The 24,623-nt window shown below is 44.2% G+C and overlaps 1 protein-coding gene across 5 annotated transcripts in view; it reads left to right on the top strand.

The window, feature by feature from the left end:
- cacna2d3a (calcium channel, voltage-dependent, alpha 2/delta subunit 3a) overlaps positions 1–24,623 on the top strand; it is a 176,678-nt gene that overhangs the window by 11,306 nt on the left and 140,749 nt on the right. For all 5 annotated transcript variants that reach the window (XM_056240465.1, XM_056240466.1, XM_056240462.1 and 2 more), the window contains exon 3: positions 24,233–24,349. In XM_056240465.1, the coding sequence (XP_056096440.1) occupies positions 24,233–24,349 (117 nt within the window). The remainder of the gene's footprint in view (positions 1–24,232; positions 24,350–24,623) is intronic.

Here is a 24,623-nt window from a genome sequence, read left to right as displayed (position 1 = left end):
AAAACTATCGGCGAACGCAGCAGCCGCGTATCGGCCGATTCCGATACTCGTAAAAAACGCAAATATCGGCCCGATATATCGGCCGGCCGATATATCGGTCGATCACTAATTGTGACTGTTTTCTCCTTTGTTTACATAACGTTTTCAATAAAAAAATTGATAAAAAAAACTAGAAACGCTTGCGCCAACTTCAAGCATAACAATTACAATGGCGGACTACATCGTGTTTCTGCAAATGTTTCTCCTGGCTTTGCGATCCTATATTATGTCAGAAAATATGTTATCTAAACCCGCCCCCAGCCCCCGACGTAAGCATGACGTGGTAAAAGAACGGTTCTAGTCCAGCAAAGAGTTGGTGCCGCTTTGGAACCAGTTTTCCTGGCCGAGAACCGGTTCTTTGGCTGTCGAAACACAAAGAACTGGTTCGCGCGCAGGCACCGGCTCCGAACCGGCTCTCAAAATGCGTTGGTGGAAAAGGGGTATATGTGGCATCCATCATCGTTGAGGCTCTTCTTGTGGACTAACTTCTTTGGCCTTCCCCGTCCTTGATCAGGTAGCCCTTGCCTATTTCCCACATCGTTTGGGCGAGGATGGGACGGGGACGCCCTAGCGTGATCGGAGATTTGTTGAGTTGACAATGCCATTGATGGGACCGAAGATTACCCCGGAATGGCACATCGCTCAGGATTTTCAAAAAACTTTTTTGCTCCAAATCAAAGTCTGTAATGTTGTGATTCTCCTCGTAACTGGTTGATTCGGTTCATGGCTTATAACTCTTTGGGCAAAGAATATTTTTACATCCCTATGGGAGAAATGAATGGAAGTGCTGAGAACTGGCGCGCTCAACGCCAAAAACGTTTATGGGTGCGAGTTATAAAGAAGTTTATCAAATAAAGAAGAAAAACCACACTCTCTAGTTATATCTCATATCTTTTTTTGTTATTACCATGTCCACACAGACGCATTTCAGCCTAAGCCATCATCAGTGTGTGATGTAGATATAACTAGAGAGTGCGGTTTTTCATCTTTATTAGAAATTAATGGAAAAAATAACTCAGAAACTAACGCCGCTGAAAAAGTGGGCAGCACTAATGCACTCTATTGTAAAGTTTAAATAACAAATTGCAATAAACAACCTAAAAATACTTGTTGTGCCAAGAACAGTTAAATGTTCATAGTTTCAACATTTGATTTAAACTTTCATTATATTGTTGACTTTTACCTTAATGTATGCTAATGGTTTTGAGGGCCTCTTTCAAACTTTCCTTCACGCAAAGCAAATCTGGCTTCGCCTTGTTTTTCTTTCTTTGTTTATCTATGATTTTTTTGCGTGTCTTTTATCTCCTGTATCTGTTGTTCGGTCTTTACCCTTCGCCCTGTCTCAGCTCTCCTCTCTTTCCATCTCATGCATTCTTTACATTGAATGAATATGTGTTTTTATATTATCTGCTTTTATTATCTTATTATCATGCATGTGTTCCAACTGTGCCGTCTCATTCTGCATCATCATCATCATCACACCTTGCACTGCTCAAGCTGAAATAATCCTGGTATTGGAAAGATCTCATGTTTCAAGGTTAAATCAAGGGAAACGGATGAGCAAGGAGTCTGTTCTAGTGTGTGTGTGTGTGTGTGTGTGTCTGTATCACAGGAAGTGATCAATATCTCCCTGATCAATATAAATATTCAGCTTAAAATGTTCATATGTGTGCCATATATATGCTTACAGTAAATGAACACAAAAAAGCACCATCAGAATAATGTAAAGTAGTCCGTGTGTGTGAGGAACAGACTGAAACTGAAGTCACTGTCCACTGACAATCTTCCCCTCAGCTGAAGCTTACTGTCCAGCATCTGTGTTGTTTGTGTCCTTGATGTGCTTGACTTTGAAGAGTTTTCCGTATGTGGTCCAGGGTGAGAAAACAACAGCAGTTTTGGAATGACATGAACATGAATAATGACAGAATTATATTTTTGGGGTAGGCCCAGTTTTGTCTAGGTCTAAGTCACTGCGAAACGGCTCAAAGAGCTCATTTTTCCTTTATGCATTGGCATATTTCTGTATGTATTTTTTTAAAATAGCCATTAGCTTTTCGTTTACAACCCTGTTGTATTAATTAAATGGATTTAGACATTCTGTATTTGATGACTCATTCTTGAGTCTCATCAGATTTTCTGAGTCATCAAAATTGATCTGTATTGATAGAAGGGGATTTTACACTTTCCACTTCAGCCAAGATTTGATTTACAATTATCATCTTGACTTTTTGAAAGAAGAAAGGATATCCTTTGCATGTGTGTGAGTTGAGTGTATTTGTAGTGAGGTTGCTTGGGAGGAAATTCTGATGAATCATTTGTCCACTATATTGGACATCATTCAAGACTTGCTATATTTCTGCTAAAATTCAAACTATTACTCTGACTGTTGTTTCTTATAAATTCTTCATCAGCAGTACATTTTTTTTGGCTGTAAATAAATACTATTTACATCAGAAAAATAATGTGATTATTAGGGGTGTGCCGGTTTCAGAATTGGTGATGACGGTTATGATGTGAGTCAAATGTGACGGTTCGTAACACAACCGTCGGGGGTGGGGTGGGGGGTTGAATAACTGTTCGTCTGTTATAGGACAACTTATGGCGCTTTTCCATTACCAGTACCAGCTCGACTCGACTCGGCTCGCTTTTCGCTCCGTTTTCCATTGCAGAAAGTACCGCCACAAATAGTACCCGGTCGTCATAGCGACGCATTTCGTTCCTCGTTGCCCCATCAAGCTCTCGCTGGATCCTCTCTTCGGCAACCAAACAAAGGAATGTCTGCACCTCCTCGTTTGACCACGGCGTATTCTCCCGAGTTGCCATATTAATAGTAGTAAGTTTAGTAACTATCTCTGGCCAAACTATTTAAAAATGGCGGGGTTATTCTGGATACTCCATCTGGCGCGTGCAATGATGACGCAGATTCTCTGTGACCAATCAGCAGTCGGCATTGTTTTCACGTCACATTTTAGTATCGGCTTAGCTCGCCTCAGCTCGCTTAGAGCCGGAGGTGGTATGAAAAAAAGTACCCGAAAGCAGGTACCATACAGGTACAACTTTTACACAGTGGAAAACCAAACAAAGGCGAGTCGAGTCGAGCCGAGCCGAGGCGAGCTGGTACTGTGTAGTGGAAAAGCGCCATTAGTTTGAATAAACAAGCAGACACTGATTAGCTACTGGCGTTTATTTAACATGAACAGCAAGACAACTAGAAGTGAATGTTCTTTCCATTAAATGTATCACACAGTAAACAAATCCTTAACAAACAAAACAAACAAACGTTGCAATGAACGTGCTTTGTTTTAAATAAATCACACACAGTAAACAAAACCTTAACGAAAAAACTTTGGAATGAACTTTGCAATTTAGACGCGCAAACTGCGTGCCGGTGCGGTGAGACGTGCATGCTCGGGCAGATTCGGCTTGAAGTCGTTCATCCTCGGACGCGGCGCCGCGCCTTGTTTATACTCGACGCGTCCGCAAGAGCGCGAAGGTGCGCGCGGCAAAAATGACGTAATTGCGGTGTGGGCGGTCGTGCGCGTTGGGTGCGCAAGACCCATTTCGCCTGGCGGTGTGCACGGCACTTTTTGTAACATCGCGCGCGGCGCCGCATCCGAAGATGAACGACTTCCAGCCGAACTGGCCGAACTGGTACGTCTGTACCAGCATGTTTATGATCCTTCTGAGACATTTGCATTGATGGGCGACCATAAAAGCCTCTCATTTTGTGAATAGGAACACATTTGCATTAAGCACCCAGTTTGCACTTAGTAAAGTAACTGCTTACATTTACAAAATAAGCCTACAATAGCAGAAGTAAGCCCTGCTGATGAAATTAAAGTTTAAACACTCTTCAATAAGCCTTCAGTTGTTTAACTAGTTTACATGCAGTGAAAGTACAATAAACCTACTGCATTTATTACTCTTTTTATATGAATCAGAAATTAATAAACTAAACGGCAAACTACTTCTTCACTGCTGATTCATGGTGGTTTAGAGGAGAATTACTCCGAGTCGCCCCCTGTCGTTTCACAGAATAGCACAATGGCGAGCGCGTCAAGTATAAACGCCTCGTCCGTTTGGAGAGGTGCGCGCGCAGTCAGCGGAGACTCGCGCTCGTGCGGACGCGTCGAGTATAAACAAGGCTTTACAAAAAAAGCTGTGCACACAGCCAAGCCAAATGGGGTCTTGCCGGTCTTGCGCACCGAACGCGTCATTTTCGCCGCGCGCACCTTCGCGCTCGTGCGGACGCGTGTCAGCGCGCGCTCTGATCGGTAAAGTACAGACAGACCTCTCCCGAATCATCTCCAGCAGTAGCAGCCTCCGTTTCCCTCTTAAGCTGATATTATAAACATTCTCTATGATAAAAAATGTTTGTAAAAAATATTTTAATAGCACGGTTTTGGCGGTTATAGAGTTCTAATGACGGTGTTCAACTATAACCGTCGGTCTCACGGTTATATAATAACCGTCACACCCCTAGTGATTCTGTAAGAATGCTTTATTACATCAAAACAACCTGATTACGAAATGAACGTTTTTGCGCTACTTCATGATGTAACGGTAGAGTAGCACATTTATGCATTGATCATTGTTTTTACATGATTTTATATAATTATTTCCTTTATTGTAACCAGGAGAATCACATTGAGATATTACTATCTCTTCTTCCATAACATAAAACTTCCATAATATATAATTTTATTCATTGGTTTGTTAAAAACAAACAGTATTGCTGTGTGATTACTGTATTGTTTAATACAGTATCTCTGCAGTTAAAACTAAAAATGCATACCGTCCACTCAAGTGGACATCTGAAAATATGTGTAAAAAGATAAGTTCAAATGTTGTTTTCTAAGAGCACTAAAAAGACGTTAGAATGAAATCCTGACTGAGGTTGTCATAATTCATGCATGAAAGGGTTAAGTTAGCTGGCTATGAACTTAAGGACAGTTTGTGTGCAAAGAACAGAATGTTTGAGATGTCTTCCTTCACATATCACAGGTATCCATTATCAGAGAATAACGTATTATAATCAGTGAGGTTAATTATAGATGCATTCAGCAGTGTGCAAATGCAGAGCACTGTATGGCCCTACACAGCACTGGGTGAAACCCTTTAATCACATCTCTAACAACAGAACCCTATTCAGCATCTGTGTTCTGCATCGGCATGCTGGTCTTTAAAGGGCATTAGTGTCACTGGGACGAGCTTCTGAAGACCGGAGATGTTCCCTGTAAGCAGACAGCTGTGATAGACCCCCCCCCCCCCCCCCCCCCCACACACACACACAGAAGAGACATTCCAGCTCACAGGGAACGTTCTTCCAAGGTTCTCTCAAAGTTACGAACAAACGTTCTTCCAGTAACATTCCAGAGTTATCTCGTCTTTAATAACGTTCTCACAACATTAGCACAAAAACATTATTTATACATCGTTCATGGAGTGTTTCTTTCCTAAATTGTTTTATTTGGACTTTCGTAACCTACCATCACAGAAAACTTTTGGGATTTTTTGAATTAGAAAAACCCTTTTGAATAATAATAATAAAAAAAGTTTGTTAGTAGTTGTTAGTTTGGTAGTTTGTTTTTAAGCCATTTGCTTTACGAGGACTCAGGACGTTTACATTGTGTAATACCCATGACATTTTATACATTTGTGTCCTTATAAACCATATATACACACACACGCACAAGCACACGCACAAACTCTCTCCCTGGAATTTTTCCGTAATTTATGACGCGACTCTTTCCCCGCCGTTGACGAGTTTTTCCGGCTTTCCGTGTTTTCCCTGTTATACGGTAGGGGGCGCTATTACACATCTACTGAACGAGTACTGAATCTCCTGATCAAAACACAGGAGAAGAAGCAGAAACTAGCGATAGAAGCATTGATGAAGCGATCATAAAACACTAAACAAATCAAAACGGTCTAATGTTCCCAAATGAAATGTTGAAGCATGAAGAGGAAACGCCTGAAGCTTTGAGGTGTTGAGGAGCTCGATCTACTCCATCTGTGTTTAATCATCGCTCTGAATCCCTTCTGGAGGAAGACTTTGACTAAACGCTATTTTCTCAGCTTTATGTTCAAAATATTGTTTTTTATGAAACTTAGGGTGCTTTCACATCTGTAGTTCGGTTCATTTGGTCCAGACTAAGGGTGAAAAATGATACTTTCTATCATTTTCAGGCGTTTTGGTTCCTTTTCACACACACTGAATGCTCTGGTCCGAATCAGTTGATGAGTTGATGAAACGAACCAAAATGCAGTCACGTGACAACATCCACATCACTCGTTGGCCAGATGTGATGTGTGGATGTGGTGTGTAGATGTGATTTGTGGAAGTGATTTGTGGATGTGTGGATGTGATGTGTGGATGTGTTGTGTGGATGTGTTGTGGATGTGATGTGTGGATGTGTAGATGTGCTGTGTGGATGTGTTGTGGATGTGATGTGCGGATGTGTAGATGTGATGTGCTGATGTGATGTGCGGATGTGTAGATGTGATATGTGATGTGCGGATGTGATGTGCGGATGTGATGTGCGGATGTGATGTGCGGATGTGATGTCCGGATGTGATGTGCGGATGTGTAGATGTGATGTCCGGATGTGATGTGCGGATGTGTAGATGTGATGTGCGGATGTGATGTGCGGATGTGATGTGCGGATGTGATGTGCGGATGTGTAGATGTGATATGTGATGTGCGGATGTGATGTCCGGATGTGATGTGCGGATGTGTAGATGTGATGTGCGGATGTGATGTGCGGATGTGATGTGCGGATGTGATGTGCGGATGTGTAGATGTGATGTGCGGATGTGATGTGCGGATGTGTAGATGTGATGTGCGGATGTGATGTGCGGATGTGATGTGCGGATGTGATGTGCGGATGTGTAGATGTGATGTGCGGATGTGATGTGCGGATGTGATGTGCGGATGTGTAGATGTGATGTGCGGATGTGATGTGCGGATGTGATGTGCGGATGTGATGTGCGGATGTGATGTGCAGATGTGATGTGCGGATGTGATGTGCGGATGTGTAGATGTGATGTGTGGATGTGATGTGCGGATGTGATGTGCGGATGTGATGTGCGGATGTGATGTGCGGATGTGATGTGCGGATGTGTAGATGTGATGTGCGGATGTGTGGATGTGATGTGCGGATGTGATGTGCGGATGTGATGTGCGGATGTGATGTGCGGATGTGATGTGCGGATGTGATGTGCGGATGTGATGTGCGGATGTGATGTGCGGATGTGTAGATGTGATATGTGATGTGCGGATGTGATGTGCGGATGTGATGTGCGGATGTGATGTCCGGATGTGATGTGCGGATGTGTAGATGTGATGTCCGGATGTGATGTGCGGATGTGATGTGCGGATGTGATGTGCGGATGTGATGTGCGGATGTGATGTGCGGATGTGATGTGCGGATGTGATGTGCGGATGTGTAGATGTGATATGTGATGTGCGGATGTGATGTCCGGATGTGATGTGCGGATGTGTAGATGTGATGTCCGGATGTGATGTGCGGATGTGTAGATGTGATGTGCGGATGTGATGTGCGGATGTGTAGATGTGATGTCCGGATGTGATGTGCGGATGTGTAGATGTGATGTGCGGATGTGATGTGCGGATGTGATGTGCGGATGTGATGTGCGGATGTGATGTGCGGATGTGTAGATGTGATGTGCGGATGTGTAGATGTGATGTGCGGATGTGATGTGCGGATGTGATGTGCGGATGTGTAGATGTGATGTGCGGATGTGATGTGCGGATGTGATGTGCGGATGTGATGTGCGGATGTGATGTGCGGATGTGATCTGCGGATGTGATGTGCGGATGTGTAGATGTGATGTGCGGATGTGATGTGCGGATGTGATGTGCGGATGTGATGTGCGGATGTGATGTGCGGATGTGATGTGCGGATGTGATGTGCGGATGTGATGTGCGGATGTGTAGATGTGATGTGCGGACGTGATGTGCGGACGTGATGTGCGGATGTGATGTGCGGATGTGTCGATGTGATGTGCGGATGTGATGTGCGGATGTGATGTACGGATGTGATGTGCGGATGTGATGTGCGGATGTGATGTGCGGATGTGTAGATGTGATGTGCGGATGTGTGGATGTGATGTGCGGATGTGTAGATGTGATGTGCGGATGTGATGTGTAGATGTGATGTGCGGATGTGATGTGCGGATGTGATATCCGGATGTGATGTGCGGATGTGTAGATGTGATGTGCGGATGTGATGTGCGGATGTGATGTGCGGATGTGATGTGCGGATGTGATGTGCGGATGTGATGTGCGGATGTGATGTGCGGATGTGTAGATGTGATGTGCGGATGTGATGTGCGGATGTGATGTGCGGATGTGTAGATGTGATGTCCGGATGTGATGTGCGGATGTGTAGATGTGATGTGCGGATGTGATGTGCTGATGTGTAGATGTGATGTGCGGATGTGATGTGCGGTTGTGATGTGCGGATGTGATGTGTGGATTTGTGGATGTGATGTGCGGATGTGATGTGCGGATGTGATGTAGGGTGATGTGTGGATTTGTGGATGTGTGGATGTGATGTGCGGATGTGATGTGCGGATGTGATGTGCGGATGTGATGTGTGGATGTGATGTGCGGATGTGATTAGGGGTGGGGGAAAAAATCGATTCTTAGATGCATCGCGATGCGGACGTGGACGATTCTGAATCGATTCACAAATGTAAAAAAATCGATTTTCAAAAAAAAAAAAAAAAAAGTTTTATATATATTTATAAAAACGTAATATTGACGGAACGCGAAAGACGGAACTCTGAAGCGCGGAAGTGCAGTGGCCGGACCCGTCTGTGGCGTGCACATAATAGAGACGCGATGGCTGAGCGCGCTAAATCCAAACACCCTCCTTGTTAGGTTAGCTGACGTGGAAATATTTTGGCTTCTGAAGTTGAAGGGGGAAAGGAGCTGGACAAGAGCAACCCTAGTTGTAAGCTTTGTAGAATAAAACTAACGACGGAAACACGACAAATATGAGAAGCCATTTGACACGTTTCCAGTCAGAGGAAAGAATTTGCTACAAGTATGCTCCTAGTTCAGGCACACATTTATTTTCCTGTTGGTTCTTTGCAATGTTAATAAAATATATTGTACGTTAATTCTTTATGGGTCATTTACTTTTAAAGCAACGTATTTATAGTCACACACACACACACACAAAAGATTCAGATAATCGATTTGTATGAATAAAAGTAATGATTTCTTTTTTCTTTCGCCCAAAAAATTAAATAAAAATTCTCACCGACTCCAAACTTTTGAACGGTATTGTTTAATGTTACAAAAGCTTTCTATTTCAGATAAATGCTGTTCTTTTGAATTTCTGGGTGATTCTCTGAATTGGGTGCCCTAGAGTACCCCAAACTTGCTTCAAAGATTTTCAATTGAAGGAAATCACAAAATGCCTTTTAATGCTGTCAGTTAATAGAACCAGGTGCCTTTGCATTATAATGCAACACAATTGCTTTAAAAAATGTATTTATTTATAATGGGTTGCCTAAGAAGTAGACAACAAGCATGTTTGCATGTCCTCACTAACCATCAATACATTTTCATTGAATATCAAACAAATAAAAAGTGCAATTATTACCAAAATGTTGCTGCTAATATAATCATATGTTGGTCTAGTGTATTTTAGTTTACTGTTGTGAAATGGAAAATCAATAATCGCTAATCGAGAATCGTTAATAATCGAAAATCGACTGTAATCGAATCGGGACTTCAATAATCGTAATCGAATCGAATCGGGAAATCAGACAGATTAACCACCCCTAGATGTGATGTGCGGATGTGATGTGCGGATGTGATGTGCGGATGTGATGTGTGGATGTGATATGTGGATGTGATGTGTGGATGTGATGTGCGGATGTGATGTGCGCATGCGATGTGCGGATGTGTGGATGTGATGTGTGGATTTGTGGATGTGATGTGCGGATGTGATGTGCGGATTTGTGGATGTGATGTGCGGATGTGATGTGTGGATTTGTGGATGTGATGTGTGGATGTGATGTGTGGATTTTTGGATGTGATGTGCGGATGTGATGTGTGGATTTGTGGATGTGATGTGCGGATGTGATGTGCGGATGTGATGTGTGGATGTGATGTGCGGATGTGATGTGAGGATTTGTGGATGTGATGTGTGGATGTGATGTGTGGATTTGTGGATGTGATGTGTGGATGTGATGTGTGGATTTGTGGATGTGATGTGTGGATGTGATGTGTGGATTTGTGGATGTGATGTGCGGATGTGATGTGCGGATTTGTGGATGTGATGTGCGGATGTGATGTGCGGATGTGATGTGTGGATTTGTGGATGTGATGTGTGGATGTGATGTGCGGATGTGATGTGCGGATGTGTAGATGTGATGTGCGGATGTGATGTGTGGATTTGTGGATGTGATGTGCGGATGTGATGTGCGGATGTGATGTGCGGATGTGTAGATGTGATGTGCGGATGTGATGTGTGGATGTGATGTGTGGATGCGATGTGCGGATGCGATGTGCGGATGCGATGTGCGGATGTGATGTGCGGATGTGATGTGCGGATGTGATGTGTGGATTTGTGGATGTGATGTGTGGATTTGTGGATGTGATGTGTGGATTTGTGGATGTGATGTGTGGATTTGTGGATGTGATGTGCGGATGTGATGTGCGGATGTGATGTGCGGATGTGATGTGCGGATGTGATGTGCGGATGTGATGTGCGGATGTGATTTGCGGATGTGATGTGCGGATGTGATGTGCGGATTTGTGGATGTGATGTGCGGATGTGATGTGCGGATGTGATGTGCGGATGTGATGTGTGGATGTGATGTGCGGATGTGATGTGTGGATTTGTGGATGTGATGTGCGGATGTGATGTGTGGATTTGTGGATGTGATGTGCGGATTTGTGGATGTGATGTGCGGATGTGATGTGTGGATTTGTGGATGTGATGTGTGGATGTGATGTGTGGATTTGTGGATGTGATGTGCGGATTTGTGGATGTGATGTGCGGATGTGATGTGTGGATTTGTGGATGTGATGTGTGGATGTGATGTGTGGATTTGTGGATGTGATGGGCGGATGTCATGTGCGGATGTGATGTGCGGATGTGATGTGCGGATTTGTGGATGTGATGTGCGGATGTGATGTGCGGATGTGATGTGTGGATTTGTGGATGTGATGTGCGGATGTGATGTGTGGATTTGTGGATGTGATGTGTGGATGTGATGTGCGGATGTGATGTGTGGATTTGTGGATGTGATGTGCGGATTTGTGGATGTGATGTGCGGATGTGATGTGTGGATTTGTGGATGTGATGTGTGGATTTGTGGATGTGATGTGCGGATGTGATGTGCGGATGTGATGTGCGGATGTGATGTGTGGATTTGTGGATGTGATGTGTGGATGTGATGTGTAGATTTGTGGATGTGATGTGTAGATTTGTGGATGTGATGTGTAGATTTGTGGATGTGATGTGTAGATTTGTGGATGTGATGTGTGGATGTGATGTGTGGATTTGTGGATGTGATGTGCGGATGTGATGTGCGGATGTGATGTGTGGATTTGTGGATGTGATGTGTGGATTTGTGGATGTGATGTGCGGATGTGATGTGCGGATGTGATGTGCGGATGTGATGTGCGGATGTGATGTGCGGATGTGATGTGCGGATGTGATGTGTGGATGTGATGTGTGGATTTGTGGATGTGATGTGTGGATGTGATGTGCGGATGTGATGTGTGGATGTGATGTGCGGATGTGATGTGCGGATTTGTGGATGTGATGTGTAGATGTGATGTGTGGATTTGTGGATGTGATGTGCGGATGTGATGTGCGGATGTGATGTGTGGATTTGTGGATGTGATGTGTGGATTTGTGGATGTGATGTGCGGATGTGATGTGCGGATGTGATGTGTGGATGTGATGTGTGGATGTGATGTGCGGATGTGATGTGCGGATGTGATGTGTGGATTTGTGGATGTGATGTGTGGATTTGTGGATGTGATGTGTGGATGTGATGTGTGGATGTGATGTGTGGATGTGATGTGTGGATGTGATGTGCGGATGTGATGTGCGGATTTGTGGATGTGATGTGCGGATGTGATGTGCGGATTTGTGGATGTGATGTGCGGATGTGATGTGCGGATGTGATGTGTGGATTTTTTGGATGTGATGTGTGGATTTGTGGATGTGATGTGCGGATGTGATGTGCGGATGTGATGTGCGGATGTGATGTGTGGATGTGATGTGTGGATTTGTGGATGTGATGTGTGGTTGTGATGTGCGGATGTGATGTGTGGATGTGATGTGTGGATGTGATGTGCGGATGTGATGTGCGGATTTGTGGATGTGATGTGCGGATGTGATGTGCGGATTTGTGGATGTGATGTGCGGATGTGATGTGCAGATGTGATGTGTGGATTTGTGGATGTGATGTGCGGATTTGTGGATGTGATGTGCGGATGTGATGTGTGGATTTGTGGATGTGATGTGCGGATGTGATGTGTGGATTTGTGGATGTGATGTGCGGATGTGATGTGTGGATTTATGGATGTGATGTGCGGATGTGATGTGCGGATGTGATGTGTGGATTTGTGGATGTGATGTGCGGATGTGATGTGTGGATTTGTGGATGTGATGTGCGGATGTGATGTGTGGATTTGTGGATGTGATGTGCGGATGTGATGTGTGGATTTGTGGATGTGATGTGCGGATGTGATGTGTGGATTTGTGGATGTGATGTGCGGATGTGATGTGTGGATTTGTGGATGTGATGTGTGGATTTGTGGATGTGATGTGCGGATGTGATGTGTGGATTTGTGGATGTGATGTGTGGATGTGATGTGTGGATTTGTGGATGTGATGTGCGGATGTGATGTGCGGATGTGATGTGTGGATGTGATGTGCGGATGTGATGTGCGGATGTGATGTGTGGATTTGCGGATGTGATGTGTGGATTTGTGGATGTGATGTGCGGATGTGATGTGTGGATTTGTGGATGTGATGTGCGGATGTGATGTGCGGATGTGATGTGCGGATGTGATGTGCGGATGTGATGTGCGGATGTGATGTGCGGATGCGATGTGCGGATGTGATGTGCGGATGTGATGTGTGGATTTGTGGATGTGATGTGCGGATTTGTGGATGTGATGTGCGGATGTGATGTGTGGATTTGTGGATGTGATGTGTGGATTTGTGGATGTGATGTTCGGATGTGATGTTCGGATGTGATGTGCGGATGTGATGTGCGGATTTGTGGATGTGATGTGCGGATGTGATGTGTGGATTTGTGGATGTGATGTGTGGATTTGTGGATGTGATGTGCGGATGTGATGTGTGGATTTGTGGATGTGATGTGCGGATGTGATGTGTGGATGTGATGTGCGGATGTGATGTGCGGATTTGTGGATGTGATGTGCGGATGTCATGTGTGGATTTGTAGATGTGATGTGTGGATTTGTGGATGTGATGTGTGGATTTGTGGATGTGATGTGCGGATGTGATGTGCGGATTTGTGGATGTGATGTGCGGATGTGATGTGTGGATTTGTGGATGTGCGGATGTGATGTGCGGATGTGATGTGCGGATGTGATGTGCGGATGTGATGTGCGGATGCGATGTGCGGATGCGATGTGCGGATGTGATGTGCGGATGTGATGTGTGGATTTGTGGATGTGATGTGTGGATTTGTGGATGTGATGTGCGGATGTGATGTGTGGATTTGTGGATGTGATGTGTGGATGTGATGTGTGGATTTGTGGATGTGATGTGCGGATGTGATGTGCGGATTTGTGGATGTGATGCGCGGATGTGATGTGCGGATGTGATGTGCGGATTTGTGGATGTGATGTGTGGATTTGTGGATGTGATGTGTGGATGTTATGTGTGGATTTGTGGATGTGATGTGCGGATGTGATGTGCGGATTTGTGGATGTGATGTGCGGATGTGATGTGTGGATTTGTGGATGTGATGTGTGGATGTGATGTGTGGATGTGATGTGCGGATGTGATGTGCGGATGTGATGTGCGGATGTGATGTGCGGATGTGATGTGCGGATGTGATGTGCGGATTTGTGGATGTGATGTGTGGATGTGATGTGCGTATATGTGGATGTGATGTGCGGATGTGATGTGTGGATTTGTGGATGTGATGTGTGGATGTGATGTGTGGATTTGTGGATGTGATGTGCGGATGTGATGTGCGGATGTGATGTGCGGATGTGATGTGCGGATGTGATGTGCGGATGTGATGTGTGGATTTGTGGATGTGTGGATGTGATGTGTGGATGTGCGGATGTGATGTGTGGATGTGATGTGTGGATGTGATGTGTGGATGTGATGTGTGGATGTGATGTGCGGATGTGATGTGTGGATGTGATGTGTGGATGTGATGTGCGGATGTGATGTGCGGATTTGTGGATGTGATGTGCGGATGTGATGTGCGGATGTGATGTGTGGATTTGTGGATGTGATGTGCGGATTTGTGGATTTGATGTGCGGATGTGATGTGTGGATTTGTGGATGTGATGTGTGGATGTGATGTGTGGATTTGTGGATGTGATGTGCGGATGTGATGTGCGGATGTGATGTGTGGATTTGTGGATGTGATGTGCGGATGTGATGTGTGGATTTGTGGATGTGATGTGTGGATGTGATGTGTGGATTTGTGGATGTGATGTGTGGATGTGATGTGTGGATGTGATGTGCGGATGTGATGTGCGGATGTGATGTGTGGATTTGTGGATGTGATGTGCGGATGTGATGTGTGGATTTGTGGATGTGATGTGCGGATGTGATGTGTGGATTTGTGGATGTGATGTGTGGATGTGATGTGTGGATGTGATGTGTGGATGTGATGTGCGGATGTGATGTGCGGATGTGTAGATGTGATTTGTGGATGTGTAGATGTGATTTGTGGATGTGATTTGTGGATGTGATGTGCGGATGTGATGTGCGGATGTGATGTGTGGGCGACAGCACCTAAACACCCCCGGGACTGTTCACATAGGGCCAGCATGGCAAACGCACAGTAGAGAGGGACATTTTTAAATGTTCATTACTTGACATTCAGTCACTGTGTGTTATTATATAAACGCATTTTATAATACATGGGGTATGATCATGCTGACTTAGTAAAACGGGGGGTTTACAACCATTTTCCATACGACAGACAAGGTGTAAAAACACTTTATATATGGAAAGGTACAGTACAAAATGTATGGTGAAAGAATAGTGCTGTGAAGGGCATTCAATTTAAATGTAAGTATGGATGTAACTAAAAAATTTACTGATATTAAAATGTCTTCACAGCTTCTGCAGTATTTATTAACTTAATCATTAAATTTTTCTTTGTCGGATACCATCCATATTGAAATCAAAAGAAAGCATGTGAAAGATTGGTGCGCAAACGGTAGCTCGGGTCAAAACACACACGAGGAGAAGCGTTAGGATAATACAGTATCGTCACTCACAGACATTCGGACCGGATCCGGTTTCTCGGAGAGCCGCTGAGTTTGCCGGAGAACTGCAGGTTTGCTATGGGAAAAACAGAAATCACAAAGTTCACCTGTAAACACGAATTTCTCCAACGTCTTCCAGGTAGTCTTGTCCGAATAGGGCTTAAGGTTACCATACCTTGAGGGATTTTAAAACCATAAATTGCCTTTGTTAATGTTTAAAAAATGCATAATTTAATAAATGAATGTGTTTTTTATCTGCACATACACACAGAAAGTCATGCAATGAAGAAGCTGCTCACCGCCACTGATTTACAGACTTTTTAAGTTTCACTAATAGTTCGGGTTTGGATTTGGCCATGAGAAACTGATCCTAGATCAGCACTTATAGGACGCTTTATGGCACTGGATTGAGCGAGATCATTTCACCTCAAGCTCATAACTCAAATGTTTACATGTATGTTGTTGGCCGGAAAGCTGAATGCCACAACTGCACATTAAAAGACTGATTTGCACAAAAAAAAGATTGCTAGTGTTTGATGTTCGAACACCACTTGCTGCAAGGTTATGAGCAATGAAACGGGTTAAAATACAAAATGTGTATTTTGTGCATGTGTCAGCTGGGATACAGTCAGTGCTTCGCCATTATATACCACTGTAACTGCTTCATCTGAGGGTGTGCTTACGTGTCAAGCGGCCCAGCAGAGGCAAAAATACATAGATAAATAAATAAAAATACTAATCTGATTGGACAAACAGAAGTAGATAACTCTCAGTCCAGCCTGGCTTCGTCTCCGCATCGGGGTGGTTTCGGTTTCAGCAGAATGTTTCCTTAATGTTTGTATAGTTAAAAGATAAACTGGGTGTTTTGAATGTTCAGAAATAACATTCATATCTTAATAAGAAGGTAATCATAATATTCTTAGAACTTATTTTTGTTAGCTGGGAACCATCCAGAACAGTTAGAACAATAACAATGCCTGGCAACAGAACAGCAGAAAAGTGTTTTCCTGTTGTCTTTCACCTCATACCCTTTCATTTTAAGTCACCGTTTTGAATATGTGCAGTCTCCAAAGCCTCTTCAACACACCAGCTTGTTGGTAAATGGATTCCATCACCCCCTGTTCATGGGCCATTAACTGTGTTTCTCCAGGGCCTCCTTCATGCCTTCTTTCATGCTAATTTTCCTGCGCTCCCATTTGTTCATCTCTGCTGGAGCATCCCCTTTGGAGGAAACAGTAAAAATGTAAACTAGCATCCTTCTACAGCCACATCTATCCTCATACTGTCACTGATTTGTGCGTATTCATTAAAATTGAGCTCAGTAATCTTTTGTTTATGTTGCATCAGCTGATCTTATACTTAATAGCAGTGTGCATGCAGTCATTCAAAAGTATGATGCCATGATTAATTGATTCCTGATGGTAAAGTGACAATGATGTTTCTGAGAAGTAAGTGAAAAGTTACCTTTTTAAGTTTACGCTCTGGGAACGGACGCCGACTACGCCAAACTGAGCAAATGCCTGCTCACTGTGCCCTACAGCTCAAGTCTGTAACTGATCCGGCGGCAGAACTGGCAAGGTAGATCGCAGACCCACTGCATCTTCCAACCAATAGGTAGGGGCAGAGTAGAGAGCTTGCTACCCAGAACCTTGGCCATCAGCTCCAAGTGGGCCACCTATTCCAAGGGAGCAAGTATTCAGCATCCCGTCCTAAGGACTGGGAGAGGCCTCAGGAGGGAACCCTGGCTGAATCCGAAATCGCCCCCTAAACCCTCATTCACTATTCCCTACGTTAGTCCACTAATACTGTTCACTTGAAGGTGCGAATTCGGAGAGTCATTGAGCGTACATCTGTTGTACACTCATTATTGCTGTGCAATGTGGGATTGAATGAGTGCACTCAATAACGTCCACTATGGTTTCAAACACCACTACAAATGGCTGTACCCTCAAATAATGCCCTATTTAAGGGTATGGGGGGCGCTTTCAGATTCAGCCCCTGTTCCCTCACTGCCTGCTCTACCTATCGCAACATTTTCAGGATACCTGACGAGAGAGCATCAGGGTGGAGCTGCACTTCAACATCCTCCTGCTCTCTATCACCGATCATCACGGGGCATAACCTGACTTCTTCTGAGGGCCAAAAACTCATCCACCGAACCATTAGGGAAGGGCTCCACCCAATAACAGGTCTCCTAGGGCAGTGGTTCTCAAACCTGTCCTGGGGACCCTTCGCCACTGCACATTTTGCATGTCTCCCTCATCAGACACACCCAATTCAAGTCTTGCAGTCTGTACTAATGAGCTGATAAGTTGAATCAGGTGTGTTAGGTGATGGAGACATGCAAAATGTGCAGTGGCGAACCACTGTCCTAGGGAACCACTGTCCTAGGGAAGTAGTCGAAGTATAATCGTCCCACTATTACCTCCAGTATGGAAGGGCTACCGAGAGAGTGGAGCGCCATAGTGCTCTCATACTGTTCTCTACCGAGTAGCTTTTGTTAGCTGATGGTTGCCCATTCATGGATTACCAGCGAAGGACAGAGAGGGGGTCACTAGTCAAGTCACCTTTATTTATATAGTGCTATTTACAATACAGATTGTTTCAAAGCAGCTTTACAGAGATAATATAACAGAGGAAATAATGCAACAGAGTTTGTTTCTAGAAGAAAATAGTGTCACAGTCCAGCTTAAGTAAGTTTTTATTTATTTTATTTTTTATTTATTTATTCATTACAGGGACAGTGCATATTAATAAACATTTCTGTAAATATGCCAGAATTAGCCAAAAGGTTATTTTTCATCTGTAGTCCCTAGACAGATGGTAAAAAGTCACCCTAAAAGAGAGTAAAATTACATATTTGCATAACAATATAAAAATTACAATACATTTAGTAAGAAATACTATTATGTTAAAATATACGATCGAAACACAGCAAACCTACAATCAAACCAACATCAGACAAAAAAATAACACATACCCATACCCACACACACACACACACACACAAGGCAAGAAGCCAGCAGTGGGCAGCTAGAGCAGGACTAGAAGCAAGTTAATGTTGACAGCTCTGACAATCAATGAGCCATTTCTTTAACTGGATCTAAATGTACTATATGTGTTTGGATTTCTGATGGTTATGGGGGTTCCACTCAGTAGTAGCTCGAATAGAAAAAGCAGTTTGACCAAATACATTTTTCCTAAAGGGAATGATGCAATCTCCCCTCGCTGCACCTCTGGTTCTGCTGTGATCAGCTTTTGGGTTTTGACAAACTGGTGGAGAGGAGGAGATGATAAACCATGTATAATTTTATAGAGAAGACATAGATTTGAATATTTGACCATGTTTTCCCAGCTGAGTAATCTATATTTTAGTAATATTGGACAATGATGAGAAATACATGGTTTCTTATCTAGAATTTTAACAGTTCGTTCGAAAAGTGATTGCAGAGGTTTCAAAGATGTAACTTTAGCTTGTGACCAAATGGGTAAACAGTAAGTGATATGTGAGAAGATCATAGAGTGCATGTACATTTTTGCTGCCTGTGTGGACATTTGATGGCGGATGTGTCTAAAGTTACTAAGGCTAAATTTAATTCGATTACAGACCCTTTTTACATGTGATTTAAATGACAACTTAGAATCAATTAAAACTCCCAGATATTTGTAATCTGACACAATCTGCAGCCAGTAAGTTCAGTGATGGTTCATTTCTGTTGTAAAAAAGTTATTAATTTAGTTAATTTATATATATATAACCGCTCTGGAGTAAACCGTGATGTCATCGTCCAGCTCAGCTCAGTTCTCATATAATGCTGTCAGTGCAGGAGATCAATAATATTGTTCAAAGGCGACAATTGCAAGGAACCCAAACTCCATCAGTGACAGAATGGAGAAGAAAACCTTGTGAGAACCCAGACTCAGTCGCTCAGTTCTCCTCTGCCCAACGAACGAACAGTGTATGATTATGATTCAGGCATTACAGGTCAGAGGTCAGGACTAGCTACTAGTCCACTTCCAAAGGAAGTGCCAGAATGTTATTTCCTAAATGAATGTGATTCAACGAGAAGCAGATGTCTCTCCAAGCTCCATGCCATAGAAGGCGACAGCAAAGACAGTGGGACGCTGAAGCAGGATTGTCCACTCTTTTAGTCTATTGACATGCAATCTCAAAGGGAGCATTTATCTAACACCTCTGCGCTCCTGGTCCCTGAGGGGGATGGCTGACCAATGAGGATGTGGGATACAAGTTGCGGTATTGGCCATCATCCACATCTCCTAGAACCTTGTGATAAGGAGCATATTGCTACCACCTCTAAACCAAAAAGGGACTCTAAGTGCTTGGCTTTCTTTGCCTTTTGGCTGTGGTTACTTCTATAAGATCCTCTCTTGGCTTCTTGTGAGGTTGCCACCTCGAGCCCTGAATCCTCTGAGGTCTCCATCAGGGGCAAGGGCTGTATAGCTCAAACACCACAGGCTTAACCTTTTCACACGTAAGTTTAAAATATTATGGCTGACCCCCAAGTGCGAGTTTTTCAAGGCGACCGTTATTTAGAACGTAACACTTTATTGTTTCCATGGTGACGCATCATTGTTTGTCACGTGATACACCACAGCCACAATAACGCTGAATGACTGATGATCTGCCTTTTATTTAATTTTTCCTTTTTTATTAAAAATATTCACACATTTTATAGCTATAGCATGAAATATCTGATTTTCCGATTGTAAAATATGTGCAAGTGGAAGTGTTCTGTTGTTTAAACGCCTTTTATAACGATCGTGTTAGTTGAACTAAATGCGCGATGGGCGCCGCCGTGTTAGTTTGTGCCGCAGTTCAGGGAATCGGATCTGTTGGATTTACAACACGTGAATTCATCCACTCTTCCCCAAATACATTAAAGTAAGTGGCCGGTGAACTGGAAGAAGAATAGAGTAAACTTTAAAGTTACTTACACAATGTGTATCTGATAGGAATAAAACGTGTGGTCTAATTATAATGGAACGGAGGGAACAAGGACTGATGATCCTACGCTTCAGGGACCAGCCTAGACTGATCACACCGGTGTGATCGTACGCTTCAGGGACCAGCCTAGACTGATCACACCGGTGTGATCGTACGCTTCAGGGACCAGCCTAGACTGATCACACCGGTGTGATCGTACGCTACAGGGACCAGCCTAGACTGATCACACCGGTGTGATCGTACGCTTCAGGGACCAGCCTAGACTGATCACACCGGCGTGATCGTACGCTACAGGGACCAGCCTAGACTGATCACACCGGCGTGATCGTACGCTTCAGGGACCAGCCTAGACTGATCACACCGGCGTGATCGTACGCTACAGGGACCAGCCTAGACTGATCACACCGGTGTGATCGTACGCTTCAGGGACCAGCCTAGACTGATCACACCGGTGTGATCGTACGCTTCAGGGACCAGCCTAGACTGATCACACCGGTGTGATCGTACGCTTCAGGGACCAGCCTAGACTGATCACACCGGTGTGATAGTCCGCTTCAGGGACCAGCCTAGACTGATCACACCGGCGTGATCGTACGCTCCAGGGACCAGCCTAGACTGATCACACCGGTGTGATCGTACGCTTCAGGGACCAGCCTAGACTGATCACACCGGTGTGATCGTACGCTTCAGGGACCAGCCTAGACTGATCACACCGGTGTGATCGTACGCTTCAGGGACCAGCCTAGACTGATCACACCGGCGTGATCGTACGCTCCAGGGACCAGCCTAGACTGATCACACCGGTGTGATCGTACGCTTCAGGGACCAGCCTAGACTGATCACACCGGCGTGATCGTACGCTTCTGGGACCAGCCTAGACTGATCACACCGGCGTGATCGTACGCTACAGGGACCAGCCTAGACTGATCACACCGGTGTGATCGTACGCTTCAGGGACCAGCCTAGACTGATCACACCGGCGTGATCGTACGCTACAGGGACCAGCCTAGACTGATCACACCGGCGTGATCGTACGCTTCAGGGACCAGCCTAGACTGATCACACCGGCGTGATCGTACGCTACAGGGACCAGCCTAGACTGATCACACCGGTGTGATCGTACGCTTCAGGGACCAGCCTAGACTGATCACACCGGCGTGATCGTACGCTTCAGGGACCAGCCTAGACTGATCACACCGGTGTGATCGTACGCTACAGGGACCAGCCTAGACTGATCACACCGGTGTGATCGTACGCTTCAGGGACCAGCCTAGACTGATCACACCGGCGTGATCGTACGCTACAGGGACCAGCCTAGACTGATCACACCGGTGTGATCGTACGCTTCAGGGACCAGCCTAGACTGATCACACCGGCGTGATCGTACGCTTCAGGGACCAGCCTAGACTGATCACACCGGTGTGATCGTACGCTACAGGGACCAGCCTAGACTGATCACACCGGTGTGATCGTACGCTTCAGGGACCAGCCTAGACTGATCACACCGGTGTGATCATACGCTTCAGGGACCAGCCTAGACTGATCACACCGGCGTGATCGTACGCTACAGGGACCAGCCTAGACTGATCACACCGGTGTGATCATACGCTTCAGGGACCAGCCTAGACTGATCACACCGGTGTGATCATTATGTGCGAAAGGGTTAAATATCTCCTCTTTGAACTTTTGGACCACTGTCTCGACAGCTGCGCCTAAAAGACCAGTAGGCGACAACGGGGCATCCGTCAAGGAGAAAAGCTCTTTCCTTTCTTTGAGCCCTGAGAGGTTAAGCTATAAGTGCCTCTCTGTGGCAACCATAGTAGCTAACGAGCGCCCAACGGCATGGGGCTCCTGCTTGGTGGAACGGAGGGCAAGGACCGCATCTGGAGATAATCCCTCCAGGACCAAAATCCTTTAATAAATCAGCTTGGTAAGCTTGCAACAAACAAACGGCTGCTTGAAGACAAAGAAGCTGATGACTTTTTCTCTTGTTGCCTTCATATACCCTGCCGGGCACGCATGTGACATCACCTGACTGCGGTAGCCAATCAAGATTGGTTTGTAACACACATGCTTCAAACACCAGCACATGTGGAGCATTCCCGTAGCATGAACACCATGACACAGTGTTGAGTTCTACTTCAAAGGGGAAATAATGTTTTTGTGCTAATGTTTTGAGAATATTATATAAAGACCAGATAACATTGGTTCTTTACTAGACTTTACTAGAATAATGTTTGTTCATAACTGAGAAAATGTTACTCAAAGTTCTGAAAATGTTGGGAAGACACACACATATGCTTGGCTAGTGGAGTGAAGAGCCACGTCTCTAGCCTTTGAGATAACGTTTGGCCTCGAGCGGACTGGAGTGGATTGAAGGGCTTTGAGAGTGAGGTTATGGGAGCAGGAAAAGGATTAGATTCAGTTTCATCCCCACATAAGCTATGAACACTTCTGACGGTCTCTTCCTTCTCTGTCCTTACAGTAAACAAATTAAACACTGCTCATCAGAATAAATATAAACAAAATGAATAGTTTTAAATCATAAAACATCATTAAATTAGTTAGATTCAATATTTGTTATTTTTCTATTTGTTATTGTTATTTGTAATTATTTTCTCCTTAAAACTGCAGTGAACCAAAGACAGTCTCAAAAACACGGTTTGAAATCGCTGGTGTTTCTGACGTCACAAACGACCTTGTAACCAATCAGATCAACGTGTGATCGTCAACCAGTGGATCTCTGAGCGGAGTGAGTGAGTGGAGGCGGGGCTCATTTGCATATATGAATAGAACCGCGTATGCTAAATGAGGCAAAGGTGTCGAGTTTAAGCGTGCCGCACAAGTCCTGAAAAGGGCGGGGGGGGGGGGGGGGTTCACTTCATGTTCATCCATCTTTTTTCTTTTACAGTCTATGGTCGAGTTACATTCAAGATATTTTAAGGCATGAAGAATTTTTTTTCAAGGAAAAATCGTTTAAATATATAATTTTGGTGATCAAAGATGAGTTTTAAGGAATACAATTATTGACTACTGGGGGACTTTAATGTGCAATTACCATTTCAGTGCAAATGACGATTAAAGAAGGTGCTGTAAGGTAATGAAATATCAGGTAAATTTTGTGGGCAAAAATGTCTATTTCCAGTAGTGTAGTGATGTATGAAGCACAGCTCACACAGAAGTCATTTCAAACTAAGCAGCTTTCTGTTGGTCAATGCAGCGAATGCAAATTACTGCAAAATCCGTGTAAGAATCTTTTGCTCTCACATGAAATTGTTGATTGTGTGTGGATTCCTGTTGAAATTACTGGGTTTTGCCACTCTATAATGCACCGCTCTGTATGTTAGGATGACAAAAAGTTTTAAATGCTACATTTGTAGCCTGGTCTGCCTCAGAAGTCTAACAGCGCTCGTCAATATCAGAATGAATTAAAAAAAAAATATTGCAAATAGTTTTAATTGATTAGGCCTATACATAAAAAGACCAATAACCCCCCCAAAGGCTCAAGACATGTTACGGCCTTCAATTCAGTTCACATTTATTTGTATAGCGCTTTTCACAATACATATTGTTTCAAAGCAGCTTTACAGAAAATGCTATGGCCTTGTCTATGGGTGCTGTGCAGCGAGATTGACATCACATCTGTTTCTACAGCTGTACTAGACTGGCCAATGAGCAACAAGGACCGGGATTATTTGTTTTATGATTGTCATTGTCAAATGTCTCTGTTTCTGTAGAAGTACAAGGAGTTTGAGCAGTCGGTGAGGGTGGAGGAGATTGATGGAATCAAACTGGTGAAGAGACTTGCTAAGGAAATGGAGCAGATGTTTCACAAGAAGGCTGAGGCCATAAAGGTGAGTGTGTGAGAGAGAGAGAGATATAGAGATATATAGAGAGATAGAGAGATAGAGAGAGAGTCTGTATTATAGGACTATTCTCACATAGACTCTTCATCAGACTTTATCAGCATAAATTTTGGTCCTTGGGAAATAAACTTGCAATTCAGACTATACCACGCAATTGCGTCTTTATATCATGCAATTCTGTCTTTATATCTCCCAATTGCGTGTTATAAAGTCAGAATTGCAATTCTTAGAAAAAAAAAGGGTCAGAATTTCAAGTTTATTT

This window comes from Rhinichthys klamathensis, unplaced genomic scaffold (assembly GCF_029890125.1).
Source record: "Rhinichthys klamathensis goyatoka isolate OS25496 unplaced genomic scaffold, OSU_Roscu_1.1 h1tg000599l_1, whole genome shotgun sequence".
In the NCBI taxonomy this organism is placed as follows: domain Eukaryota; kingdom Metazoa; phylum Chordata; class Actinopteri; order Cypriniformes; family Leuciscidae; genus Rhinichthys; species Rhinichthys klamathensis.
Note: the sequence above shows the minus strand (reverse complement) of the source record. Positions and strands in the feature narration are given on the sequence as shown.